This window comes from Tursiops truncatus, chromosome 15 (assembly GCF_011762595.2).
Source record: "Tursiops truncatus isolate mTurTru1 chromosome 15, mTurTru1.mat.Y, whole genome shotgun sequence".
Taxonomy (NCBI): Eukaryota; Metazoa; Chordata; class Mammalia; order Artiodactyla; family Delphinidae; genus Tursiops; species Tursiops truncatus.
In genome coordinates, this window is record NC_047048.1 from 6,568,457 (window position 1) to 6,595,636 (window position 27,180).

Here is a 27,180-nt window from a genome sequence, read left to right on the forward strand (position 1 = left end):
GAGCCCACAGACATTATTCATACCAGCTGATCCTAAACCTGCCTGCTCTCCCTTGCCTTGTCTTTCTCACAGAACCTACAACAAAGGCTCCTGCCCATGTTTCCCCCTCCCTCCCTCCGCCTCCTGACTGACCCTAGTGCCTCCCTGCATGGCCCTGCGTGGAGTGCTGGGCATCTTGTTTTTATGGTTTTGTGAATATAAACTGCTTCCTTCATAACAGTCATTTGCATGTGTGTCTTACCATACCTGATTAAAACACATCCAGGTTATGTTTTAAAATAGCTCTTAACTCTCCCAGCAGCCCCAGGAGGTAAGCAGGGTCTATTTTGATCCTCATTTTTTTTTTTTTTTTTTTGTGGTATGCGGTCCTCTCACTGCTGCGGCCTTTCCCGTTGCAGAGCGCAGGCTCAGCGGCCATGGCTCACGGGCCTAGCCGCTCCGCAGCATGTGGGATCTTCCCGGACCGGGGCACGAACCATCGGCAGGCGGACTCTCAACCACTGCGCCAGCAGGGAAGCCCTGTAGATGATCTTTTTTATTCGAGGATGTGAATACTAGATTTCTATGACGCTCAGATCTCTTATATAAAATGGCATAGGTATTTGCATATAACCTACACAATCCTCCTGTACTTATTTATTTTTATAGAAATATAGATGATATACAATATTACATTGGTTTCAGATGTACCACATAGTGTTTTGACATTTGCATACATTATGAAATGATCACCATGATAAGTCTAGTAACCATCTGTCTTCATACAAAATTCTTACATTACTGAACATATTCCTTATGCTGTGTATTACATCCCCATGACTTATTTTATAAATGTAGATTTGTACTTCTTAATCCCCTGTACCTCTTTTGCCCTCATCCCCAAACTTCTCCCCTCTGATAACCACCCATTTCTTCTCTGTTTCTGTGAGTCTGTTTTCATTTGTTTTGTTTGTTTTATTTTTTATATTCCACATATAAGTGAGTTCATATGGTGTTAGTTTCTCTCTGGCTTATTTCACTTAGCATAATATGCTCTACATGCACCCACGTTGCCACAAATGGCAAGATTTCATTTTTTTTTATGCCTGAGTAATATTCCATTGTTTATATATACCACATCTTCTTTATTCATCTACTGATGGGCACTTAGGTTGCTTCCATATCTCGGGTAAATAATGCTGCAGGAACATAGGGGTGCATATACCTTTTCATATTAGTGTTTTTGTTTTCTTCAGATAAATACCCAGGAGTTAAGTTGCTGTATCATATGGCAGTTCTATTTTTAATTTTTTGAGTACTCTCCATACTGTTTTCCATAGTGGCTGCACCAATTTACATTCCCAACAGCAGTGCACTGTGGGTTTCCTTTTCTCTACATCCTCCAACACTTGTTATTGGCGGTAGTTCATTATGGTTTCAATTTGCATTTCCCTGATGGTTAGCGATGTTGAGCGTCTTTTCATGTGTCTGTTGGCCTTCTCTATGTCTTCTTTGGAAAAATGTCTATTCAGGTCTTCTGCCTGTTTTTTAATTGGGTTATTTGTCTTATGGATGTTGAGTTGTATGAGTTTTTTGTATATTTTGGATATTAACTATTTATCAGATATATTATTTGCAAATATGAGCAATTTCATTTGGGCAGGGCGGCCGCGGTGCCCAGGGCCCAGCGCTTCATCTGTTCCCTGGGTTCTTCCCACCCGGTCCCCGGAGGAGCCTGCAGGCCCCTGAAGGGAGCTGCCTGGAGCCTCCACCCGGGGTCTGGGGGTCACTACAGGGCGGTTGTGTTAAAATGTCGGAAGCCGAGAGAGGCCGGATGGGCGGTGGGCTACCCGGAGGGTTGGGAGTGGGCGCTGGGCTGTGGCGGGCGGGGAGCTTCAGGCCACGGGGACAGGCGGCGGGACCTCCGGGTGGGGAAGAGGGCTCCGGCGGGCTGGGGACAAGGGACTGTGTCAGGGTCGGGCCAGGGGGCGAGCCCGAGGGTGGGTGGGGCTGGACTGGGGAAGGAGGGCTCTGGGGTCGCCGAGGGGCAGAAGGACGGAGTGAGCGCCTTCTCGTGACCCGCTGCTGGATTGCAGTGGCGTGGGGAGGGATAGTCACGGGGGAGGGAGGGTCCTAAGGACGGTCGGGGGAGGGTTGAGCTCGGGTCCCGGCTGCTGTCCGGGCTGCTGGGCCAGCTGCAGTGGGCGGGGTCGGGGCTTAGGGACCCAGCACGAAGGGGTTGGGGGTCTTGGACGTGGGTTGGGTCACAACTCTGTCCTCCTCCCGCGACCCCGACAGCGTCTCCCAGGACGCTCTTCTCTCCGGCGGGGCTGGCGTCCTCTGCAGAGGGACCCCTTGGGGGCCGCCCGCCATTGGGCCCCTTCGCGGCGGGTGTCAGTGGCGCCACCTAGTGGCGAGCCCACGGCCGGCTCCTGGCTCCGGGCGCCCGGTTCAAGATTCTTTTCTACAACACTTTACTTCATTGTCACTGTTGTAATAACAATCTGAATCTTGTTCCTTTGTACACGACTTGCTCTTACTTGGAAAGTTCTTAGAATTTTCTTTGTATTTGATGTTCTTATCTTTCATTATAATGCATCTACATGTTTCTCTTATTTCTTTGGTACACAATGGGCCCATGCAGTCAGGCCATTTCTTTTTAAATTAAATAATTGAGTAACTTTAGTAAATTCTGGGAGATTAGTTTCTATTTGTATCAGTCAGGGCAGGAGACAGATGACATTCTCAAATTGAGGGAATGGAGGAGAGTTTAATAAAGGAACCATTTCTAAAGGAATGGGGAGGATTATGGGACACCGACAAGGGAGGTGGAGCATCTTGGGCTAGCAAGAGTGGAGTCCTTGTTGCCAATATGCTTGAAGGAGCAAAGAGAGGGAACAATTGCCAGAAACTGGAATAAGTAGCCCTAGTTGTAGGGGGAAGGTCTTTGGTGGAGGAAAACAGCAGCCCAAGGTGATTCAGCAAGGAGGGGATCCCCTCCCCTTGATCAGCGGGTGTCTCCCATTGGCAGGTCCCAATAGGAAACCAGAGGGCAAAGGCACCTGGGTGACGTGGTCCAAAGGAATCAGCCTCCTGGGGCTGAGTAATATTCCATTGTATATACACACCACGTCTTCTTTATCCATTCATCTGTCAATGGACATTTATTTTATTTATTTATTTATTATTTTAAAAGGTGAAGAGGACACTTTTTTTAAAAAAAGTTATTTACTTTCTTGACTTTTTTTTTTTTTTTGGCTGCGTCAGGTCTTCATTGTGGCTTGCGGGCTTCTGTCTAGTTGTGGCATGCGGGTGTTCTTTCTCTAGTTGTGGCTCGCGGGCTCCAGAGAGCATGGACTCTGTAGTTTGCAGCACGTGGGCTCTCTTGTTGAGGCGCGCGAGCTCGATAGTTGTGGTGCCCTGGCTTAGTTGCCCCACGGCATGTGGGATCTTAGTTTCTCCACCAGGGATCAAACCCTTGTTCCCTGCATTGGAAGGTGGATTCTTTACCACTGGACCACCAGGGAAGTCCCCTGTTGATGGACATTTACATTGCTTCCATGTCTTGACTATTGTAAATAGTGCTGCTATGAACATTGGGGTGCATGTATCTTTTTGAATTATAGTTTTCTCCGGATATATGCCCAGGAGTGGGATTGCTGATCATATGGTAACTCTATTTTTTGTTCTTTGAGGAACCTCCATACTGTTTTCCACAGTGGCTGCACCAATTTACATTCCCACCAACAGTGTAGGAGGGTTTCCTTTTTTCCACACCCTCTTCAGCATTTATTATTGTAGACTTTGTGATGATGGTCATTCTGATAGGTGTGAGGTGATACCTCATTGTAGTTTTGATTTGCATTTCTCTAATAGTTAGTGATGTTGAGCATTTTTTCATGTGCTTCTTGGCCATCTGTATGTCTTCTTTGGAGAAATGTCTGTTTAGGTCTTCTGCCCATTTTTTGATTGAGTTGTTTGTTTTTTTTGTTATTGAGTTATATGAGCTGTTTGTATATTTTGGAAATTAAGCCCTTGTCAGTTGCATTGTTTACAAATATTTTCAACCGTTCTGTAAGTTGTCTTTTCATTCTGTTTATGGTTTCCTTTGCTGTGCAAAAAACCAAAAGCGTCTAAGTTTGATGAGGTCTCATTTGTTTATTTTTGCTTTTATTTCTATTGCCTTGGGAGACTGACCTAAGAAAACATTGCTACGATTTATATCAGAGAATGTTTTGCCTATGTTCTCTTCTAGGAGTTTTATGGTATCATGTAAGTTTATGTGGTATCATTTAAGTCTTTAAGCCATTTTGAGTTTATTTTTGTGTATGGTGTGAGGGTGTGTTCTAACTTCATTGATTTCCATGTGGCTGTCCAGCTTCCCCAACACACACCACTTGCTGAAGAGACTGTCTTTTCTCCATTATGTATTCTTGGCTCCTTTGTTGAAGATTAATTGACTGCAGGTGTGTGGGTTTATTTCCGTGCTCTCTAGTCTGTTCCATTGATCCATATGTCTGTTTTGAATATGTAGCTTTGCACTGTTGTCTGAAGTCTGGGAGGGTATGTTTATTTGATTGAATCCTCTCTCCCGACTATACATGAGAGCAGAGGCTGTGCTTGCTCTTGCTCTCTGTGGCATCCCCTGCACATTGCGCAGAGCCTGGCACATAGTAGGTTCTCAGTCAGTATTTTTGAATAAATGAATAGAAACCAGAGAAAGCCAGAAGAATGGAAGTCCATTCCACAGGACTCTGTGTCTGAGCAGTTGAGTATTGGGAGCTTTGCTTTACAAGTTTCAAAAAAATATATGCATTTTTGCCTTTTGAGTTGAAAGGCAAAAACTGTGAATAAATTTTTTAAAGTGTCTTTTGTTCTTATCAAAGAAATCTGGAAGAACCTGAAGCTGACAGAGGCATCATTTAAGACCCAAGATGTGAAGGTGTGGGTGTGACTGTGCCAGGTTGTACCTTATTAAGGGAAAAGAACTCTCTCGCATAAGGATGGAGAGTGGGGTTCCGCATATATGTGAGACCATACGATACTTGTCTTCCTCTGTCTGACTTATTTCACTTAGCATAATGCTGTCAAAGTCTATCCAGGTTGTTGCAAATAGCAAGATTTCCTTCTGTTATATGGATTAATATTCCATTGTGTATATACACCACATTTTCTTTATTCACCCATTGATGGACACTTAGGTTGTTTCCATATCTTGGCTATTGTAAATAGTACTGTATGGGGCTTCCCTGGTGGTGCAGTGGTTGAGAGTCTGCCTGCCGATGCAGGGGACACGGGTTCGTGCCCCGGTCTGGGAAGATCCCACATGCCGCGGAGCGGCTGGGCCCGTGAGCCATGGCCGCTGAGCCTGCGCGTCCGGAGCCTGTGCTCCGCAACGGAAGAGGCCACAACAGTGAGAGGCCCGCGTACCGAAAAAGAAAAAAAATAGTACTGTATGAACATGGAGGGGAGATCTTTTTGAGTTAGTGTTTTCCTTTCCTTCAGATAAATACCCAGGAGTAGAATTGCTGAATCTTATCAGTAATCTCTTATCTGACTGAAGTTTGACTTTTGTTGTTCTTTTAGAAAGTCAGCTGTATTTCCTGGATTATCACATATTTGAAATGTTGGTCTGTTGCCTTCACAGTTGTGTAATACTTTAGCTGAGTGTAAAATTCTTTTTTTTTTCAGGACACCTTTCTCTTTAATGAAATTGTTCAGATGTGCAAGGGATTACAGGCATTTGTGATCACAGTAAGTGTCCTGAGGTTGGAACCACACAACAGACCAGAAAAAAAAGATGCTATAGTCTGTGCCCATTCATGCTCTTCGTCCTCCTTCAATATTAATAAAATGTAATGGAGAGTCCCTACCTTTTGTTGAACTCATAATTGAGTTTTAGCATTTTAATGATTATTCTTTATGATTTGTAGGGGCCACATGGCCCATAATGCACAATTAGAGGTAAGATGCCCTTTCCAAGGTCATTGGCTCTATACAACTTTTGTAAATATGACTGGTACATTACTTTTATTCAGTTAGCTTTGGCAATCAGGAACTTAAGACATAATTGGATCACGTCAAGTACAGTTACATTGCACATGAATCCAAGAAAAGAATGTGATGAGTACACCACAAGTTTAATTCAGGGTTATCTAATTGTTTAATCCTAAAATACAGTTCCTCTCATCTCACTGGAACCCACACACTAAATTAAGGACTTCTGGCTGCCAGAATTCATTTGTGTTCTTGGATTTTCACTTTGAAAACTTCCAAAGGAGCCAAGGAATCCTGCTGATAGCAGAGTAAGCCTCAGCTATGGAAGTCAAACTGGTGATAAATATGAAGAAAACCGTAATCAGTTTTAATGAATACAAATAGCATAATGCCTGGACCAGGGGAGTCCAGGGAAATGTTCAACGTAGTTCATGGGTGGAATTCAACAATTTTTTTTTCATACACACACACTGTATTTTATTTTTACAAGAGATAAATAGACTGACACCGAGCATTGTAAATGGATGACCACAACAGAAGCAACAATGACTGCAGTTACCAAACACGAAACACACTCACACTATGTCGTAATATTGACATTCAGTCCAGGAATCCTCCACTGTAACAGCTCCTTTACTTTGCAGTGAAAATTGATTTGTACATTTTTTGCCTCTGAGTCCTTGTGGGATTTTTTTTTAAATTCAAACAGAAAGTCACAAAACTTATAATCATCCTCATCAGTTCACTCAGTCCCGTGTAATTAATTTTTTTTTCATCTTGATCTTTTGTTAGCACTTTTATGAGTTCATCAGTTTTCCATTAGAGTTCTGAAAATGCTTATTCATTCAGTTCAGCAGTATAGTCAGTTACCAGAAACCTGTACTTGTCAGAGTCTTTTCCATGAATTCCTTGAAGATGTGAGTGTAAAATTCTTGGGTGTTTTTGTTTTGTTTTCTTATAGTTTGTGGTCTTTGCAAGCATTGTTCCACTGTCTTCTAGTGTTCAATGTTGTTGTTTATTAATGTAAGTCAATCTTAAATTTTCTCTTATAGGTGACTTAAACCTATTTTGCTTAAATGCCCAAAGGATTCTTTCTTTAATTTTTAATGTCAGTGATTTTACAAGTGATGCCCTGATGTTGGCTCTTTTGTGTCAGTTTTTTTTTGGTATGCATGTAATAATACAGATTTCAATCATGTGAAAGAAAAATGGTTTGAATTAGAATAAGCTGAAAAATCCACAATTGTGTGAAATATGGCATGGATTCAGCTCTGAAGTACAGAAACAAATAAACAAAACCCAGGAGCTTAAACAAATTAGAGAAAAATTGTGTGTCTCACATAAGGAGAAATCTGGAAGAAGGCAGCCTGGGTGCGGGGGCACAGCAGACCTGTGATCCCAGTAGGAACCCTGGCTCCCTGTAACTTTCCTTTCAACCAAACTTAGCATTTGCTTGTTTCCTATGGTCACAAGATGTCTGCTCCCTCCCAGCACCAGAGCTGCATCTTAGGAGGTCAGGAAAAGAAAGAGAAAAGGGCAAAAGACATTCACCAGCCAAGTCTCTCTGCCCGTTAAAGAACCTTCCTGAAGCCAAACTCAGAAATGTCATTGGCTTGAAGTATGTCACATGGCAATCCCTAGTTGCAAGAAAGTCTGAGAAATGTGGCTTTTTCACCAGCCACTTTTGGTGGGGGCGGTTCACATGCAAACTCTATTTATTTTATTTATTTATGTTTTTAACATCTTTATTGGAGTATAATTGCTTTACAATGGTGTGTTAGTTTCTGCTTTATAACAAAGTGAATCAGCTCTACGTATACATATATCCCCATATCTCTTCCCTCTTGCATCTCCCTCCCTCCCACCCTCCCTATCCCACCCCTCTAGGTGGTCACAAAGCACTGAGCTGATCTCCCTGTGCTATGCGGCTGCTTCCCACTAGCTATCGGTTTTATATTTGGTAGTGTATATATGTCCATGCCACTCTCTCACTTTGTCCCAGGTTACCCTTCCCCCTCCCCGTATCCTCAAGTCCATTCTCTAGTAGGTCTGCATTTTTATTCCTGTCCTGCCCCTAGGTTCTTCATGACCCCTTTTTTTTTTTTTTTAGATTCCATATATATGTGTTAGCATACGGTATTTGTTTTTCTCTTTCTGACTTACTTCACTCTGTATGACAGACTCTAGGTCCATCCACCTCACTAAAAATATCTCAATTTCATTTCTTTTTATGGCTGAGTAATATTCCATTGTATATATGTGCCACATCTTCTTTATCCATTCACTTGTTGATGGACACTTAGGTTGCTTCCATGTCCTGGCTATTGTAAATAGAGCTGCAATGAACATTGTGGTACATGACTCTTTTTGAATTATGGTTTTCTCAGGGTATATGCCCAGTAGTGGGATTGCTGGGTCGTATGGTAGTTCTATTTTTAGTTTTTTAAGGAACCTCCATACTGTTCTCCATAGTGGCTGTATCAATTTACATTCCCACCAACAGTGCAAGAGGGTTCCCTTTTCTCCACACCCTCTCCAGCATTTATTGTTTGTAGATCGAATATCCAAAGTAATCTTGAGAAAGAAAAACGGAGCTGGAGGAATCAGGCTCCCTGACTTCAGACTATACTACAGTAATCAAGGCAGTATGGTACTGGCACAAAAACAGAAATATAGATCAATGGAACAGGATAGAAACCCCAGAGATATACCCACGCACAAATGGTCACCTTATTTTTGATAAAGGAGGCAAGAATATACAATGGAGAAAAGACAGTCTCTTCAATAAGTGGTGCTGGGAAAACTGGGCAGCTACATGTAAAAGAATGAAAGTAGAACACTCCCTAACACCGGACACAAAAATAAACTCAAAATGGATTAAAGACCTAAGTGTAAGGCCAGACACTATAAAACTCTTAGAGTAAACATAGGCAGAACACTCTATGACATAAACACAGCAAGATCCTTTTTGACCCACCTCCTAGAGAAATGGAAATAAAAACAAAAATAAACAAATGGGACCTAATGAAACTTAAATGCTTTTGCACAGCAAAGGAAACCATAAACAAGACAAAAAGACAACCCTCAGAATGGGAGAAAATATTTGCAAATGAAGCAACTGACAAAGGATTAATTTCCAAAATTTACAAGCAGCTCATGCAGCTCAATATCAAAAAAACAAACAACCCAATCCAAAAATGGGCAGAAGACCTCAACAGACATTTCTCCAAAGAAGATATACAGACTGCCAACAAACACATGAAAGAATGCTCAACATGATTAATCATTAGAGAAATGCAAATCAAAACTACAATGAGATGTCATCTCACACCAGTCAGAATGGCCATCATCAAAAAATCTACAAGCAAACTCTATTTAGTATCTAACCTCCATAACACACTAAGTTCATCTTACAGAAAATAAAAATATATGTATTTAAAAATTGATCTGAAAGAAGAACATAATAACTGGAACAGAAATAAACAAGTCCCAAAAGAAACAACCATAACAATACTTAATTTTGGAAATGTAATTTTCCCTAATATAATTAATTTATGTTTATGATTCATGAACTGTTCCTTAATTTTCTGCTATAATTCTGTACCATTTGTGTAACAAGCAGAAAAGTTCCAGTTTATGGGAATTACAAGAAATAGAGGACAAACTAAATGCCACCATAAGGAAGCAATCAGAAATATCCAAAGGTGGAACATTTGACAGGACAAATGGCCCTGGCTTTTCCATACAGCAGGGCCAAGAAAAGAAAGGACTGGCCTGTATTTCAAAAAAAATCAAGGGGCAGAACACCAGATCCTGGAATGGATGTGGATTTGCAAAAACAATTGTATAAACTCTTGAAGGACAATTGAGCAAATTTGATTATGAACTGAGTATTAGATGCAAAGAATCTACTTTTGGTTATGTTTAAAGATATTCTGGTTTTTTTTAAAGGTATATACTGAAATATTTGGGGGTGGAACATCATGATGTCTGTAATTCATTTGAAAATACTTAAGCATGTGAAAATAAAGTAAAAAGTAACATGTCTATATGCTAATGGGAATGTGATGGAAATAAGGCTATTGAGAAGGAAGATGATTTAGGAGGGAGAGGGGAAAATTGGTCGAGTGATGTTCTTTTTTTTTTTTCTTTTTTTTTTTGAGTGATGTTCTTGAATAGGCAAGAGGGAATGAGGTTTAGAGCTGAAGTGGAAAGACCAATTGTATTTGGGAGCACGGAAAGTTTTTTCTTCATTTTGCCCAAGAAAATAGGTTAAGTCATCAGCTGAGTGTGAAGATGAGGAAGATTTCAGGAGAGAGAAGTACGGTGGGATGAGTGCAGTGGCTCTAAAACTTCAGTGTGCATGAGTCGTCTGGAGAGCTTGTTGAAACACAGACTGAGCTCCTCCCCAGGATTTCTGATTCAGTAGGTCTGGGGTGGGGCCTGAGAAGTTGTATGTCTAACAAGCTCCCAGGTGATACTGATGCTGCCGGTCTGGGGATCACATTTTGAGAACCACCATGATTATTGTGCAGCATTAGGCCTCCTTGAGGTTTTAAAGTGAGAACATTCAGTGTGGTTGAACTTTTTCTTCATGCATGTTCAGCTGCAGAGCTGTAGTTGAAAAAGAGGCAGAGGGTTGCATGAGACAGAGATGATCACCAAGATCGTCACAGAGCTGGCTCCTTATTGCTCTGGACTCAGCCCAAATGAAACGGCCTCAGAAGCATCTTCCTCCCTCCTCATCATCTTGAACTTTCACATTACTTTTTCTCACAAATTTTTTCATTCTTCGGAGTCGTATGTATATTTATTTTGTTACTTGTTTCTGAGTCTTTTCACCAGAGTTTATGCACCACAAAACAGGAATCTTTTTTTCTTGTTGGTCACTGCTGTTTTCCTAGAACCTAGAACACTGCCTGGACATCACAGGTGCCTAATAAGTATTTATTGATGAAAAGTAGAAAGAAAGAAAAGAAAAAGAGAGAGAGAGAGAGAAAGAAAGAGAAAGAAAGAAAAGGAAGAAAGAAAAAGAAAGGAAGGAAGGAAGGAAAGAGAGAGGAAGGAAGAAAGAGAGAGACAAGGAAATATGAATCACTATACAAGAAACTAAATCACAGTATTAGTTTTGACTATGAAGAGAAAAATATACAATTATAAAAATATATAATTATAAAATATATTAGACACAGATTACTATGTCTAAAATTAATGTAAATACATTAGAAAGATGGGAAGCAGGGGCTAGCTAGTTGCATTTTCTTTTCCTGAAGACAGTGTTTCCCAAATTCCCTGTTTGGACCGTGAATAGGTTGTGGTCATTGGAACTTGGGCAGTGAAGATGCATACCATTTCCATGCCTGGACATCAAACATCTCATGCAATCCTTTGTTCTCTGTCTCTCTGTCTCTGTCTCTCTGTCTCTGTCTCTCTTTCTCAGCTCATCAGTGGGCTGGGTGCAGAGGACAAGTAGTGACCTCTGGGGAGGCCCTAGGGGACAGTAGAGACATAGAATGAAAGGGACCTGGGTTCTCGAGTAGCAGCTTGGAGGACAGCAGTGTGGAAGGCTGCTCCCAGACACTGGCTGGACTTCAGATGAGTTCAAAATAAACTTTTGTGTCAAACAGCCACTGAAATTCCAGGGCTCTTTTTATTACTGCAAAAAAGAGAAATGTCAAAAAAGGGATTCAGGGCTTCCCTGGTGGCACAGTGGTTAAGAATCCACCTGCCAATGCAGGAGACATGGGTTCGAGCCCTGGTCTGGGAAGATCCCACATGCCACGGAGCAACTAAGCCCGTGCGCCACAACTACTGAGCCTGCGCTCCAGAGCCCTTGAGCCACAACTACTGAGCCCACGTGCCACAACAACTGAAGCCTGCGCGCCTAGAGCCTGTGCTCCATAACGAGAGAAGCCACTGCAATGAGAAGCCCGCGCACCGCAACGAGGAGTAGCCCACGCTAGCTGCAACTAGAGAAAGCCCGCACACAGCAACGAAGACCCAATGCAGCCAAAAATAAATTAAATAAATAAATAATAATAATTTTTTTAAAAAAGGGATTCATTAGGAACTACTAGTGTATCAGTCTGTGTCCAGTCAGGATAAAGAAATCTCACATTAATTGGAACAGGGAAAGTTAACATAAAGAATTATTAACTGTAGAAGAGTAAAGAGAATTCTAAAGAATACTGTAGCGATGAGGAAGAGAACCTGAATTCTGAAATAAATCTTTAGCTGATTTGCTCTAAAGTGGTATTCATTCCACTCTTTATTCCATCTGCTGAATATTCTTAAAGAATATTTCCATTTGCAAGATATCTACTGGGTTCTTTGTAGGGTATAAAGAATTCAAAGTAAGATATACACTAATCAAAATAAAATTGACTCCAGGAGGGATCTGAGCTTCTGTTCCCACCTGGCAGTGAAACAGCAGGAAAAAATGGAGTGAAGCAATGCTGGTTGGCACTGCACTCCCCCACCCTGATGTCAGTAGTGCGAAGTGTGGACCTGAACTTCCCCCTTCATCTGGAGGCAACAAGGCCATGGGAATTGGTGCTCCACTTACACCAGGGTGGCATCAGCAGGGCCCAAAGGGAGCTGAACATCCCTCCCCAACCTGGACCTACATGCTACACCTAAACAGGGTGACTGCCTGCTAAATAGACCTGGGGTCTCACAATATACTACCTAAAATGTCCAGTATACAAGAGAAAATCACTCATCATACCAAGACCCAGGACAATCACAACTTGAATGAGAAAAGACAATCACCCGGTGCCAACACCAAGATTACTCAGATGTTGGAATTATCTGATGAGGATTTTTAAAGCAGCCATCATGAGTGTCCATCCACAGACGAATGGATAAAGAAGGTGTGGTATATATATGTAATGGAGTATTACTCAGCCATAAAAAAGAATGATATGATGCCATTTGCAGTAACATGGGTGGACCCAGAGATTATCATACTAAGTGAAGTGTCAGACAGAGAAAGACAAATGCTGTATGATATCACTTATATGTGGAATCAAAAAAATACAAATGCACTTATTTACAAAACAGAAATAGACTCACAGGCATAGAAAACAAACTTATGGTTACTAAAGGGGAAAGGGGGAGAGGGATAAATTAGCTGAACTTTTCTCAAAAGCATGGTAAGCAAGTGCTACAATTAGTCTGATGCCAACTTTACAGTTGAGTTCACAGAGATCATGGTCACTGAACAACTGGCTATAGCTTTTCTATTTTACCTTCCTACTCTTCAGGTACCTTCAAGACTTGTACTTATTCTGGCTGCTTGGGATATACTTTTGTTTAAAGTAATCGCTATAGATATTGTGTCTGTTTTTCTTTTCTAAATGGGAGATAAGTCACAAGTCCTGTGATAGTTTTCTCTTTTCCGTTAGTCTTTTTTTTTTTTTGGCTGTGCTGTGTCTTTGTTGCTGCTCATGGGCTTTCTCTAGTTGCGGCGAGCCGGGGCTACTCTTTGTTGCGGTGCGCAGGCTTCTCATTGTGGTGGCTTCTCATTGCGGTGGCTTCTCTTGTTGCGGAGCATGGGCTCTAGGCGCGCAGGCTTCAGTAGTTGTGGCATGCGGGCTCAGTCGTTGTGGCTCGCAGGCTCTAGAGCGCAGGCTCAGTAATTGTGGTGCACGGGCTTAGTTACTCCGCGGCATGAGGGATGTTCCCGGACCAGGGCTCGAACCAGTGTCCCCTGCATTGGCAGGCGGATTCTTAACCACTACACCACCAGGGAAGCCCTGATTGTGGGTAACTTTTATTTTCACCTTTTTGCTTATGCATGTTTCCTAATGTTGCTACAATTCTTCTGTATTGTTTGGTTTTTAAAATAGGTTTTAAAATGTTAACTGCCTTCATCAACAAACCTCTCCATCTCTTTGCCCTAGGGATGCAGTTTCATTTAGGGACCCTACACAAAACCCATCATGCTTTCTTTTCCTTCCCATTTTTGCACGTTTTGGGCTCCAGTCTCCACTGTCCTAAGCTGCATCTAGTCCTAATGACAAAAGAATTAGATGTCACTATTTTCCTTAACCCCAAGACTCAACTTGTTTCCTTTCCCCCTTACCTCCTCTGCCTTCATTTCTCCAAGACAAATAACCTCAAATCCATCCTCTAGAGTTGTATGGTTGAGGAGCTAAATGTGACTATTGACTTAAGAGAAAAACAGAAATGAAACCCACCCCATCCCTTCCTAATTCCTGAATATTTTACTTCTTCCTTTTTTGGGGAGAGGTGGATGGGTGGGGGTGGTCTTCTCCTTTCACAATCTTTTTTTTTCCTTTTCTCTGCAAAGAAATACATAACACACCTCCACCACTCCCCTCAAAAATCCTGGATTCAGGTCATACCCACTGTTAATATCTAGCTACTTACTGCATATCTTGCATAACTTGCTTAACTTGTTTATTCTGTAATGAAATTAATCATACCTACCTTATTTACATTACAAAGTGGTTGAGTTGGTAAATATAACCTGAAAAAGCTCTGAAGACATAAAATGCACATTACAAATTCTGAACGAGGCATGATTGTTTGTTCTTTTTCTCCTCCTCTTATTCTTCTACTTCCGGCCTCCTTTGATTACTAGTTAGGTTTTCTTCCTTTTCTGCTCTTTCTCCTTTCCTCTTTCTCCCTCCTCATCAATCTCTTTTCTTATTTATTTATTTATAAAACTTGAAGTATAGTTGATTTACAATATTGTGTTAGTTTCCAGTGTAGAGCAAAGTGATTCAGTTACACATATATATGTATATATCTATATTCTTTTTTTTCAATTCTTTTCCATTATAGTTTACTACAAGATATTGAATATAGTTCCCTGTGCTATACAGTAAATCCTTGTTGTTTATTTTATATATGGTAGTGTTTCTCTGTTAATCCCATACTCCCAATTTATCCCTCCCCGCCCCCTTCCCCTTTGGTAACCATAGTTTGTTTTCTATGTCTGTGAGTCTGTTTCTGTTTTGTAAATAAGTTAATTTGTACTATTTTTTTGATTCCACATATGAGTGGTGTCATATAATATTTGTCTTTCTCTGACTTACTTCACTTAGTACAATAATCTCTAGGTCCATCCGTGTTGCTGCAAATGGCATTATTTCATTTTTTTTATGGCTGAGTAGTATTGCATGTATGTATGTATATATACATATGTAAATTATATATATCTTCTTTATCCGTTCATCTGTTGATGGACAGCTAGGTTGCTTCCACGTCTTGGCTATTGTGAATAGTGCTGCTATGAACGTTGGGGTGTATGTATCTTTCTTTTTTTTTTCCATGTTTAAAAATACATTTTAATATGAGAAATAAACGACATCAAAATAACAATAGTGGGGCTTCCCTGGTGGCGCAGTGGTTAAGAATCCACCTGCCAATGCAGGGGACACTGGTTCGAGCCCTGGTCCGGGAAGATCCCACATGCTGCGGAGCAACTAAGCCCATGTGCCACAACTACTGAGCCTGTGTACCACAACTATTGAAGCCCGCACACCTAGAGCCCGTGCTCCACCACAAGAGAAGGCACCACAATGAGAAGCCTGCGCACCACAACATAGAGTAGCCCCCGCTCGCTGCAATTAGAGAAAGCCCATACACAGCAACAAAGACCCAACACGGCCAAAAATAAATAAATAAAAAATAAATTAATTAACAAAAATAATAATAGTGATTGTAGTTGAGGTCTTGGGACTGTTGGTGCCTTTTCTCCTAATTTCTAAGTCTTTTATAATATGAACAGATTTATTTTTTTCACATGTATAAGAATTTTATTGTTGCATTGTTTTTTTAAATTTTTATTGGAGTATAGTTTCTATTGGAGTATAGATTTACAATGTTGTGTTAGTTTCTGCTGTACAGCAAAATGAATCAGTTATACATATACATATATCCACTCTTTTTTAGATTCTTTTTCCATATAGGTCATTACAGAGTATTGAGGAGAGTTCCCTGTGTTATAAAGTAGGTCCTTATCAGTTATCTATTTTATATATGGTAGTGTGTATATGTCAATCCCAATCTCCCAATTTATCCCTCCCCCGCTTTCCCTCCTGGTAACCATAAGTTTTTTTTCTACATCTGTGACTATTTCTGTAGATAAGTTCATTTGTATCATTTTTTTAGAATCCACATATAAGCAATAGTGCATGGTATTTGTCTTTGTCTGACTTATTTCACTTAGTATGATAATCTCTAGGTCCATCCATATTGCTGCAAATGGCATTATTTCATACTTTTTATGGCTGAGTAATATTCCATTGTATATATCTATCACATCTTCTTTATCCATTCATCTGTCGATGGACATTTAGGTTACTTCCATGTCTTGGCTACTGTAAATAGTGCAGCTATGAACATTAGGGTGTGTGTATATTTTCAAACTATGGTTTTCTCCAGATATATGCCCGGGAGTGGGATTGCTGGATCATACAGTAGTTCTATTTTTATTTTTTTAAGGAACCTCCATACTGTTCTTCCAGTGGCTGCACCAATTTACATTGCCACCAACAGTTTACTGAGGGTTCCCTTTTCTCTACATCCTCGTCAGTATTTGTTATTTGTGTTCCCATTCTGACAGGTGTGAGTTGGTATCTCACTGTGGTTTTGATTTGCATTTCCCTGATGATTAGTAATGTTTAGCATTTTTTCATGTGCCTGTTGGCCATCTGTATTTCCTCTCTGAAAATGTCTATTCTGTTCTGCCCATTATTTAATCAGGTTGTTTGGGTTTTTTTTTTGGATATTGAGCCCTATGTGCTGTTTGAAAATTAAGCCCTCGTCAGTCACGTTGTTTGCAAATATTTTCTCGCATTCTATAGGTTGTCTTTTCATTTTGCTTATGGTTTCCTTTGCTGTGCAAAAGCATTTAAGTTTCATTAGGTCCCATTTGTTTATTTTTGCTTTTATTTCCATTACTCTAGGCAACGGAGCCAAAACGTACTGCTGCTATTTATGTCCGAGAATGTTTTGCGAACATTCTCTTCTACGAGTTTTATGGTGTCCTGTCTTATATTTAAGTCTTTAAGCCATTTTGAGTTTATTTTTGTGTATGATGTGAGGGAGTGTTCTAACTACCCACCTCTTTTCATTTACTCCTTCTGCAAACATAGATCAACGGCTGGGTCAGGCACGCTGCTAGAATGCTTTGAAGAACTCAACGCTAAAGCGGGAACCCAGCTTACAGACTAGTAGCTGCAGTATGATGCTGTAATTTCTAGAATAGCACAGAGGACCCTGCGATTAATTCTGGGCACAGGAGAGTCTTCCCAGAGGAAGTGGTGGTTTGAAGAGGGCTTTAAAGAATGAAATAGTTCACAGATAGGCAGAGGAGGGAGGGAAGAGCATCCCAGACAGAAGAGCCACCTGCAGAGAGAGAAAAACGGATAATCCCAGGAAGACAGAGGCAGAAGATGCAGCCAGAATGGAAGATTACAGCCAGATCATGATGTATTTTTTTAAACCTGACTAGAGAGTTCAGACTTATAACCGAATTCAGAGTTTGCTAGCTTTGTTTTCGTTGTGGTCTTGGGAGAGAGCTTACAGGATCACTGAGAGGTCTCCCTATCAGGCGAGAGGGGGTTGAAGGGCACCAGCTGTGTGGGAATAATTAGCATCTTCTCATCCCAAACACTTCCCAACCCTGACCTACTCACCCTTTACTTCTCTCTTGCTTTGTTTTTCTCCCTCCTCTCTACCCTACTCCCTCTCCTTTCCCTACTGCCCTTCACCAATCTGGGCTCTCAGTGCATTTGGGGCAGGAAAGCATGATCAATAGCATTAGGAATTCTGTGCAAGTGCACTGGTGCCCACGTGGTGGGTGTGAAGGGGAGGAGGTAAAACGGGTCCCCCACCGAGGATCACAATTACTCACTTGGTCATGGGGGGAAGTGAAATAAAGCACAAGGAAACAAAAAATGAGAGCAACGGGCATGGGATTTGTGGGAGGGGTTTTCCTACCAAAGAGGCAAGAGGTAAATTCATGTCCACGTTCGAATTTTTTTTAATGTATGAAAAAAAAGTGGGTCTGAATTATGGGTTTTGAGAAAGTAAAGTTTCCTTTGCTCCTGCCAGGGTCCTGAGCAGCTTCTCAGAGTGATTCAGGGCCATCACCCACCACCCCAGGATGTCCCCCAATTGTGACAGGCAGGACCAACTATAAAATTTCACTCAGAACATGTATTCTCAACAGGAGCAGTATCATCTCCAAGGAGATAAAAGTGGTTTGGGGCGGGGGGCAGGGAGTGAAAAGAACCTTGGATATTATTGTACATCAGTTAGTGGCCCTCCAAAGGGCCACTGTACATAAACAAATATATGTTATATCTGTGGTATTAAGATTTTATGAAAGGATAGCCATTAGGAAAATAAAATTGTCTAGAAAGTTTCCTAAGGGGCATGATAATTTTTAAAAAGTTGACAACCACTAATTCAGAGGAAAACATCAAATTCCTACATATGCCCCTATGAGATCGGGCCCATTACCTCCCTGAACACAGAAAGTTCCACACTGGCCTCTCTGCCGATTCTCCAGTACATCAGGCACACACATCCGTGCGCACACTGAGCCTTGGCATTATGTTACCTCTGCCGCGGATACTCTGTCCCGGGTTTCCTCCAGGCGAACTTCACCTCCTTCCAATCTTCGCTCGACTCTTCTCAATGTCTCCTCAGAGAGACCCACCATGACCACCCTATTTAATACTGCAGCACACTCTGGATCCCATTTGCCCTGATCTACTTTTGCTTTTTTTTCCCCATAGCACTTGTCATCTTCTTTTCATACATTTAATTCATATATGCCATGTCCACGTATAAATTAGTAAGATTTTACTAGACATTGCATGTTAACTTTTTTGCATCATTACTGCCTATATATTTTAACTTTACCAACAACAACAGACAACAGCAACAAAACCTTCTCTAAAGACTACGGACAGTGATAAGACAGAGCAGTCGTCACTTTGCTATGCTCAAGTATATGGAAGTCTTCTGTTGGTGATGAAATACACAACCCTCTCCCCTCACTGAAGAGTATAGCCTGAAACAGAAATGGAGCAAGTTAAAAGATAATGCAAAATGACATGCAGTTTTAAGACAACTAAAACTAGATGTAGGTCCAAAGTCGTTAAACTTTCCACCAACTGGTGATGACTGGCTGTGTCAGAATCATCTCGGGGAACTTTTGAAAAGAGTGTCCTGAAACACATTTCCCAGTTTTCAATTTTAGTATTGTTCAGGGTGGGAGCAGAGCTAGTCTCAGGTATTTCTAGCACACAACAGATTCAAGAACTACAAACTCCATTTTATTAAAGCATTTCTTAAAATATTTATTTATTTGTTGTGCCGGGTCTTAGTTGTGGCAGGCGGGCTTCTTAGTTGTGGCATGCATGTGGGATCTAGTTCCCTGGCCAGGGATTGAACCCGGGCCCCCTGAATTGAGAGCACAGAGCCTTAAACACTGCACCACCAGGGACATCCTACAAGCTCCATTTTAGAATTAATCAGAAGCACCACAGCACAAGCCAATTTAAAAATTTACATGAGATAAGGACCCAGTTTAGTAGCTTTTCACCGAGTCACTGAAGCAGACATAAACATTTTCTTTACACAGGACTACATAGATAGGTGGAACAAGATGAAAAGGAGGCCACTTGCTACAGCAACTGATGGCAGTGTTCTACCGTCTCATTTCCCTGGTCCACCAAGTAGGTTCTAAAGCGATGCATTATCGACTTTTCAAACAATTAGACTGAGTGGAACCATAGCAGCGAGGATGCATGCTGCTTCTACCAAATCCACAGGGCCCCGAACACTGGTGACACCAGTGCACCTATATATTACTGAAACAAAAGTACCAAGAAATAATTACATAAGACGCACCGATAGCTTCTGTGTGGGGCAGGGCTGGGGCCATGGGGGGAGGTGTCAGTGATTAATGTTGATCCTGAACCACTGAAGGGCTGCAATCCAGAAAAACAGACCCATTTCAATACTTCACTTCATAGGTAGGAAAACACGAGTCTGTAGATACGCCATTTCACTATCTCAGTTAAATCTTCCGTGTGACCTTTCGTTTACCAAACTCCCACCATGAAATCTCTCTACAACATAACCTCAAATGATGTCCATCTCCAAGCTCTGCATTCTCTTCCTGCAGAGGCTGGCTTCCACCAAAGGACCTAGAACAAGGCCACCAAACCTCTCACCTTACAAGCCCTGTTGCCAAAGAAAGTGACCCATACTTTCTCCTCGAGGGCAAAAATTCTAAGACAACATAAGCTAGGTAGATCATCCATTACATATGCAATCAACTGGAGCAGTTGCACAGGAATGTCCATTCTAGCCATAAGTAACCAGGAGGAAAAATAGAGCATGGGGCAGACAATGGATAGATGTACACTAAAAATGATAAAACTGTTTTTAGAGACATTTCTCTTGGCTATAACAAATAATTTAAAGTAGGCTGCTTACAGGTAAAAATCACAATGAACAGCATTATCAATTAAACAATTCCCAAAGCTAGTGATTTTAGCTAAATAATTATACATTGGAACCTTCTAAGAAGGCTGCTAATAAACTAAACTATGTCAAAATTTGCAGTTTTACAGTCAGACTTGAAAGCCAAGGTAAGCAACTACTTTGTATAGCTATTACCTCTGATCAAGGCATAAGAATTCACTCAGATAACATTCATAACCTACCTAAAAATAGGATAGCTCATAATTTTTCTGAACTGTTCTTCCCTGCTGTGGACAGCCCTTGATCTCTGACTATAAAGCTTGGCAAACTTTGTCAAACGCTGTTAGTTTTATAAGTTACTAAAAACCTCTATAAATAAAGCCTCATTTCTCAAATCTGGACAGTTCTCTCATTCTGAATGTCTAAACATTTAGGTCACAAATTGAAATACCAGTAGAAAAATATTCATCTTTAGGCAGGTTGTATAGTTACCACATGGCAAGAAACTGACAAGAAAATGTAAACATTCAGAGCATAAAAATACTTCAAAGCATTATGAACTTTGAACTTAGTACACTTTCCTAAATTTTAGTATTTCCAAATACAGGAAAAGCAGACTGCTGTAGGATCTTAGATGATTTAAGCTAACTTAATAAATGAATGAATCTTTTCCAGTCCTGGGAAGCGTATAGTCCTAGAAGGAACTGTAAATTCAGTTGAGTGTGGAAAAAAAGTATGTGGCCAGGGCTGAGGATGTGACTCATGACCACATTACTAATTCTGTCTGGGACCCCTTCCTTAGGGTCATAAGAATAACTAGAAATTGAGGCATGTTAAAGCTGTATCTGGAGCCTAGCCAAAGCGAGAGGGATTCTTTTCTTGGGCCTCATTCATGAAGAGCCTCAAATGTAGGTTTTGAACAGTCCCCGAAAGGGGGTTGGTCATATCTTCAGCCAGAGACATGCCCACTATAAAGGAAGGAGACTTTCAGCCTACAGTTTAACCGGTGTCTCATTACAGCATCCTGCCTCAAGGATTAACTTTGTAAACCCTGCAATTATTGCATGACTGTCAAAATTATAAAGGTTTGTAATGTCTCCCTGTTAAAAGCATTCATTTGTTAAATGTATCTAGTTCAATCGTGCCACAATTTTGGAACCCTGCTTTTGCTTCTCTTTGGTTTTCACATACTACTAAATTTGAGAAATGGAGGTGGCTTGAGCTTTAAGAGAGCCTGCATAGGTCACATAGTCTTGGCCCCTCTTGGCCACAGAGAACCAAGGAAGTGGACTCTGCAACATTACATGGCGCTTGCAGGCTGCCAGGTCCTAGTCCCCACATGCCTCCTACCCTTCTGGTTCCCCAAGCTTCCTCCAAGATATGTTCTTACAAAGCACATTCCTTCCCTTTTGCTCAGTTATCCCATAATACTCCTGAGTAGGGGCAGGGGTAAAAAAGGGAAAGTGGGAAGGATCACTCAGGAGTGCTACCTGTGATACTGTGATTTATGATAAAAAATATATATTTGGTCTTTGTCCCATTTCTGGCACAGAGCTCCTAAAACCCTTAGAGTTTCCTTAAGTGAGGAGAGCAACAAAGGTGTCTTTCGTTATGTTGATGAGGTGACTCTGAGGTTCTGGACTGGTTGTCATTGGAGCCAACCAAGGGATTAGGGGGTTGGAACTTTCAGTCTCACCATCCCCACCTCCTACACCAATGGTCAATGATTCAATCAATCATGACTATAAGGAAGTCTCCATAAAAACTCAAAAGGACGGGATTTGGAGAACTTCTGGGTTGGAGATTCAGGAAGAATTGTTCACTCGGAGAGAGGATGGAAGCTCCGCTGCCCTTTCCCCATACCTTGCCCTGTGCCTCTCTTCCATCTGGCTCTTCCTGAGTTCCATCCTTCTATGATAAACCAGTGATCTAGCAAGCAAAATCTTTCTCAGAGTTTTGTGAGCCACTCCAGCAAATTAATCAAACCCGAGGAGGGGGTTGTTGGAACCTCCAATCTAGAGCCAGTTGATCAAAAACACAGGTGTTAACCTGGGCTTTGACTGGTCTCTGAAGTGGGGGATGGGGCAGTCTTGTAGACAGAGCCCTTAAACTGTGTAATTTGATGCTATCTCTAGGTAGATAGTGTTAGAATTGAGTGGAATTTTGTTGAATTCTCAGACTCCCAGCTGGTGCCCCAAGAATTCTTTGTTAGTGTGGGGACCACCCTGCAACACACACACATAGCAGTGAAGTCCAAGAACGCTTTTACAGGCCCAGGTATGAATGCTGCCATGAAAACCATCACAGCAAATGGGCACCTGCCCTCTTGGGGTTTTGTGGCTGTGATGGTTCATTTTATATGCCAGTTTGGCTAGGTTGTGTGCCCAGTTGTCTGGTCAAACACCAGTCTAGATGTTGCTGTTGAAGGAAACCAGAATACGTTGCTCCAAAATCTGCCTCTTTGACATAAAAATTACTTTGCGCTAAAGGTATTTTTACCAGTAGGTGCAAGAAGGATGCTCTGACTCTCCCCTTTTTCTTCCTGAAAGCAGGAGATAAGACCTTCATATGGAAGATGTGTCCATCTCCTACCAGAAGGAAAGTAACATTCTTATCATCAAGGATGGGAAGTTAAGACTTGGAAAATTCTGTAAAACAGACCTTATTAAAATAATTCCTGTCTTTCCACAGTTTAGTTGCTTTTCCACAATCACCTCTTTGCTCAACCTGGTATAAAAGCATGTAGGTTTTACCACTTCTTTGGCAGAAACATGAAAAACAAAGCTATGTATTATTTAGAAATCTATCTCAAAATGATAAAGAAGATCAAGGAAGTGACAAAAAAAATTTGAAATTATGGTTACTTCTGGGGTAGAGAGGGGGATGGGATAGAGAGACACACAAAGGATTTCAAAGAGTTGATAGTTGCTATAGACTGAATGTTTGTGTCTCTCTGCATCCCCAACCTGCCAGATTCATATTAATCCTTAATTTGATGGTATTTGGAGATGGGGACTTTGGGAAGTGCTTAGGTCATGAGGGTGGAGCCCTCATGAATGGCTTGAACACCCTTGAAAATAGACCCGAGCGAAAGACTTGTACTCAGAAAACTATAAAACACTGATGAAAGAAATCAAAGATGACATAAACAGATGGAGAAATATACCATGTTCTTGGATTGCAAGAATCAATATTGTGAAAATGACTATACTACCCAAAGAAATCTAATGATTCAATGCAATTCCTATCAAACTACCAATGGCATTCTTCACAGAATTAGAATAAAAAATTTTACAATTCATATGGAAAAACAAAAGACCCCAAATAGCCAAAGCAATCTTGAGAAAGAAAAATGGAGCTGGAGGAATCCGGCTCCCCGACTTAAGCTATACTACAAAGCTACAGTAATCAAGACAGTATGGAACTGGCACAAAAACAGAAATATAGATCAGTGGTACAGGATAGAAAGCCCAGAGGTAAACCCATGCACATATGGTCACCTAATTTATGACAAAGGAGGCAAGAACACACAATGGAGAAAAGACAGCCTCTTCAATAAGTGGTGCTGGGAAAACAGGACAGCTACATGTAAAAGAATGAAATTAGAACACTCCCTAACACTATACACAAAAATAAACTCAAAATGGATTAAAGACCTAAATGTAAGACCAGACACTATAAAACTCTTAGAGGAAAAAATAGGAAAAACACTCTTTGACATAAACCACAGCAAGATCTTTTTTGACCCACCTCCTAGAGTAATGAAAATAAAAACAAAAATAAACAAATGGGACCTAATGAAACTTAAAAGCTTTTGCACAGCAAAGGAAACCATAAACAAAATAAAAAGACAACCCTCAGAATGGGAGAAAATATTTGCAAATGAAACAATGGACAAAGGATTAATCTCCAAAACATACAAACAGCTCATGGAGCTCAAAATCAAAAAAACAAACAGTCCAATCAAAAAATGGGTAGAAGACCTAAATAGACATTTCTCCAAAGAAGATATACAGATTACCAACAGACACATGAAAGAATGCTCAACATCACTAATCATTAGAGAAATGCAAATCAAAACTACAATGAGGTATCACCTCACACCAGTTAGAATGGGCATCATCAGAAAATCTACAAACAGCAAATGCTGGAGAGGGTGTGGAGAGAAGGGAACCCGCTTGCACTGTTGGTGGGAATGTAATTTGATACAGCCACTATGGAGAACAGTATGGAGGTTCCTTAAAGAACTAAAAATAGAACTACCATATGACCCAGCAATCCCACTACTGGGCATATACCTTGAGAAAACCATAATTCAAAAAGAGACATGTACCACAGTGTTCATTGCAGCACTATTTACAATAGCCAGGACATGGAAGGAACCTAAGTATCCATCGACAGATGAATGGATAAAGAAGATGTGGCACATATATACAATGGAATATGACTCAGCCATAAAAAGAAACGAAATTGAGTTATTTGTAGTGAGGTGGATGGACCTGGAGTCATACAGAGTGAAGTAAGTCAGAAAGAGAAAAACCAATACCGTATGCTAATGCATGTATACAGAATTAAAAAAAAAAAATAAGGTACTGATGAACCTAGTGGCAGGGCAGGAATAAAGACGTACACAGAGAATGGTCTTGAGGACACGGCGGGGAGGGGGAAGCTGGGGCAAAGTGAGAGTAGCATGGACATATATAAACTACCAAATGTAAAATAGTCAGCTAGTGGGAAGCAGCAGCATAGCACAGGGAGATCAGCTCGGTGCTTTGCAACAACCTACAGGGGTGGAATAGGGTGGGTGGGAGGGAGGCTCAAGAGGGAGGGGATATGGGGATATATGTATGCATATGGCTGATCCACTTTGTTGTACAACAGAAACTAACACAGTATTGTGAAGCAATTATACACCAATAAAGATCTATTAAAAAAGAAAATAGACCCCAGAGACCTCTCACACCTTCCACCATGTGAGGACACAGCACAGATGTCATCTGTGAAACGGGAAGTGGGCATTCGCCAGACACCAAATCTGCTAGCGCCTTGATCTTGGACTTCCCAGCCTCCAGAACTGTGAGAAATAAATGTTTGTTGTTTATAAACCACCCAGTCTATTCTTTTATAGCCGCCTGAATGGTCTATGGCAGTAATATTCTATTTCTTAAGATCTAAGTGTCTCTCTCTCTCTCTCTCTCTCTGTCTCATTCTCTGTGTGTGTGCATACATACACACTGTTATTGATACATAAAAGATTCAATAATTTAAAAAATCTTAAAAAAATAAAGTAGGTCTTGTGACCCAGCAATTTCACCCCAAGGTATTTACCCAACGGAAATGTATACGTATGTTCACCAAAAGACATGAACTGGATCATTCATGGAAGCTTTAGTCCTAATAACTCACAATTGGAAACTACCCAAGTGCCCATCAATGGTTGGATGGATAAATAAATTGTGTCACATGCACACAATGAAACACTATAGAGCAATGAGAATGAACGAACGAAACCCCCACATGGCAACATGAATGAATCACACAACCTTGATGGTAAATGAGAGGAGTCAATCACACAGGAGTACATTCTGTGTGATTCCATTTACGTCAAGTACAGAAACAGGCAAAACTACTCAATGCTGTTAGAAGTCCCTTTCTCCATGGGAGAAAGGTTGAGACTGGACAAGAAGGGCGCTTCGGGAGCTGTAATGCTGTTTTTTCATCTGGATGCTGGTGCATGTGCGTTCAGTTTGTGAAGAGGTACTGTGCTGTACATTATGATGTGTGAACTTTTCCTGTATGTATATTATGCTTGAATAAAGGTTTTTTTAACATCTTTATTGGAGTATAATTGCTTTACCATGGTGTGTTAGTTTCTGCTTTTGAATAAAGTTTAATAACAAAGTCGGGTGAGAGGATGTAGAAGGTCAGGGTGGTGGTGGGTGTGCTGTTTTCTATCAAGGGGACAGGATCAGGTTCTCGGATAAGGTGAAAACTGGACGGAAACCCTGAGGGAGTTCGCTGTGCAAGTATCTGTAAACCTTGAGGAAGAATATTAAGAATATTGTGATGAAGATAATGGGCATGATTAGATCAGTTGTGATACCTGAATCCTGGAATGCTAAGTAGCCTTAGAGACTGGGAGATGTGACACTGACATGGGAGAAAACTGATGACTATGAACAGTGCAAACGGGATGACACATAGCATTTGTAATAGCCACAATTTAATTTTTCGATTATGTAAATACACATAAAATGAAAAGAAAGAAAGAAAGAAAAAGAATACGCTGGTGAGTGCTCACTGAGCTTATTTTAGACAATGAGTTCTTGAAGATGAGGACCTGGTCCACCTTGAAATTCCAGTGTCTACCTCAGTACCTAGCACGTTGCTAACCTACAAATTGAATAATTTTTTTCTATATTATTCCAGCTGCTCCCAGGATTTCCTTCTGGTTTTTAGAGACTTTTTGTTTCGGCCTCGTGGTCTCTAACTTTGCTCTTTGCCCTTCCTTCTTTTGAAAAGGAGGGAACAAATCGTGAGGCGTGAAATAACATGTTTTCGTCCATCCCAGTGGCAGAGCTGGCCTCCTCCTTTCTGTCTAAGCCGTTTCCAAATGATCCCAACACCCCGTCTCTCAGCCTAGCAGAGCCTCCTGACTGGAAACCACACATTTTAAAATTTACCCCCAACTCGACCCCTCCCAATGCACACACCTTGTCCCATGGG

General features: G+C 41.1%; 2 protein-coding genes across 3 annotated transcripts in view; both read left to right on the forward strand.

Moving 5' to 3' along the window:
- Positions 1-26,288, forward strand: part of MBLAC1 (metallo-beta-lactamase domain containing 1) — a 38,570-nt gene extending 12,282 nt beyond the window's left edge. The window contains exon 2 of the mRNA XM_073791937.1: positions 5,671-26,288. The gene's annotated coding sequence lies outside the window, so the exon portion shown is untranslated. The remainder of the gene's footprint in view (positions 1-5,670) is intronic.
- LAMTOR4 (late endosomal/lysosomal adaptor, MAPK and MTOR activator 4) overlaps positions 1-27,180 on the forward strand; it is a 44,245-nt gene that overhangs the window by 10,514 nt on the left and 6,551 nt on the right. Inside the window, exon 2 of one of the 2 annotated variants that reach the window (XM_073791941.1) lies at positions 5,671-5,733. In XM_073791941.1, the coding sequence (XP_073648042.1) occupies positions 5,701-5,733 (33 nt within the window). In that variant the 5' untranslated portion in view covers positions 5,671-5,700. Of the gene's footprint in view, positions 1-5,670; positions 5,734-27,180 lie in introns of those variants that run through there. The other variant, XM_019930604.3, reaches the window with a different exon arrangement.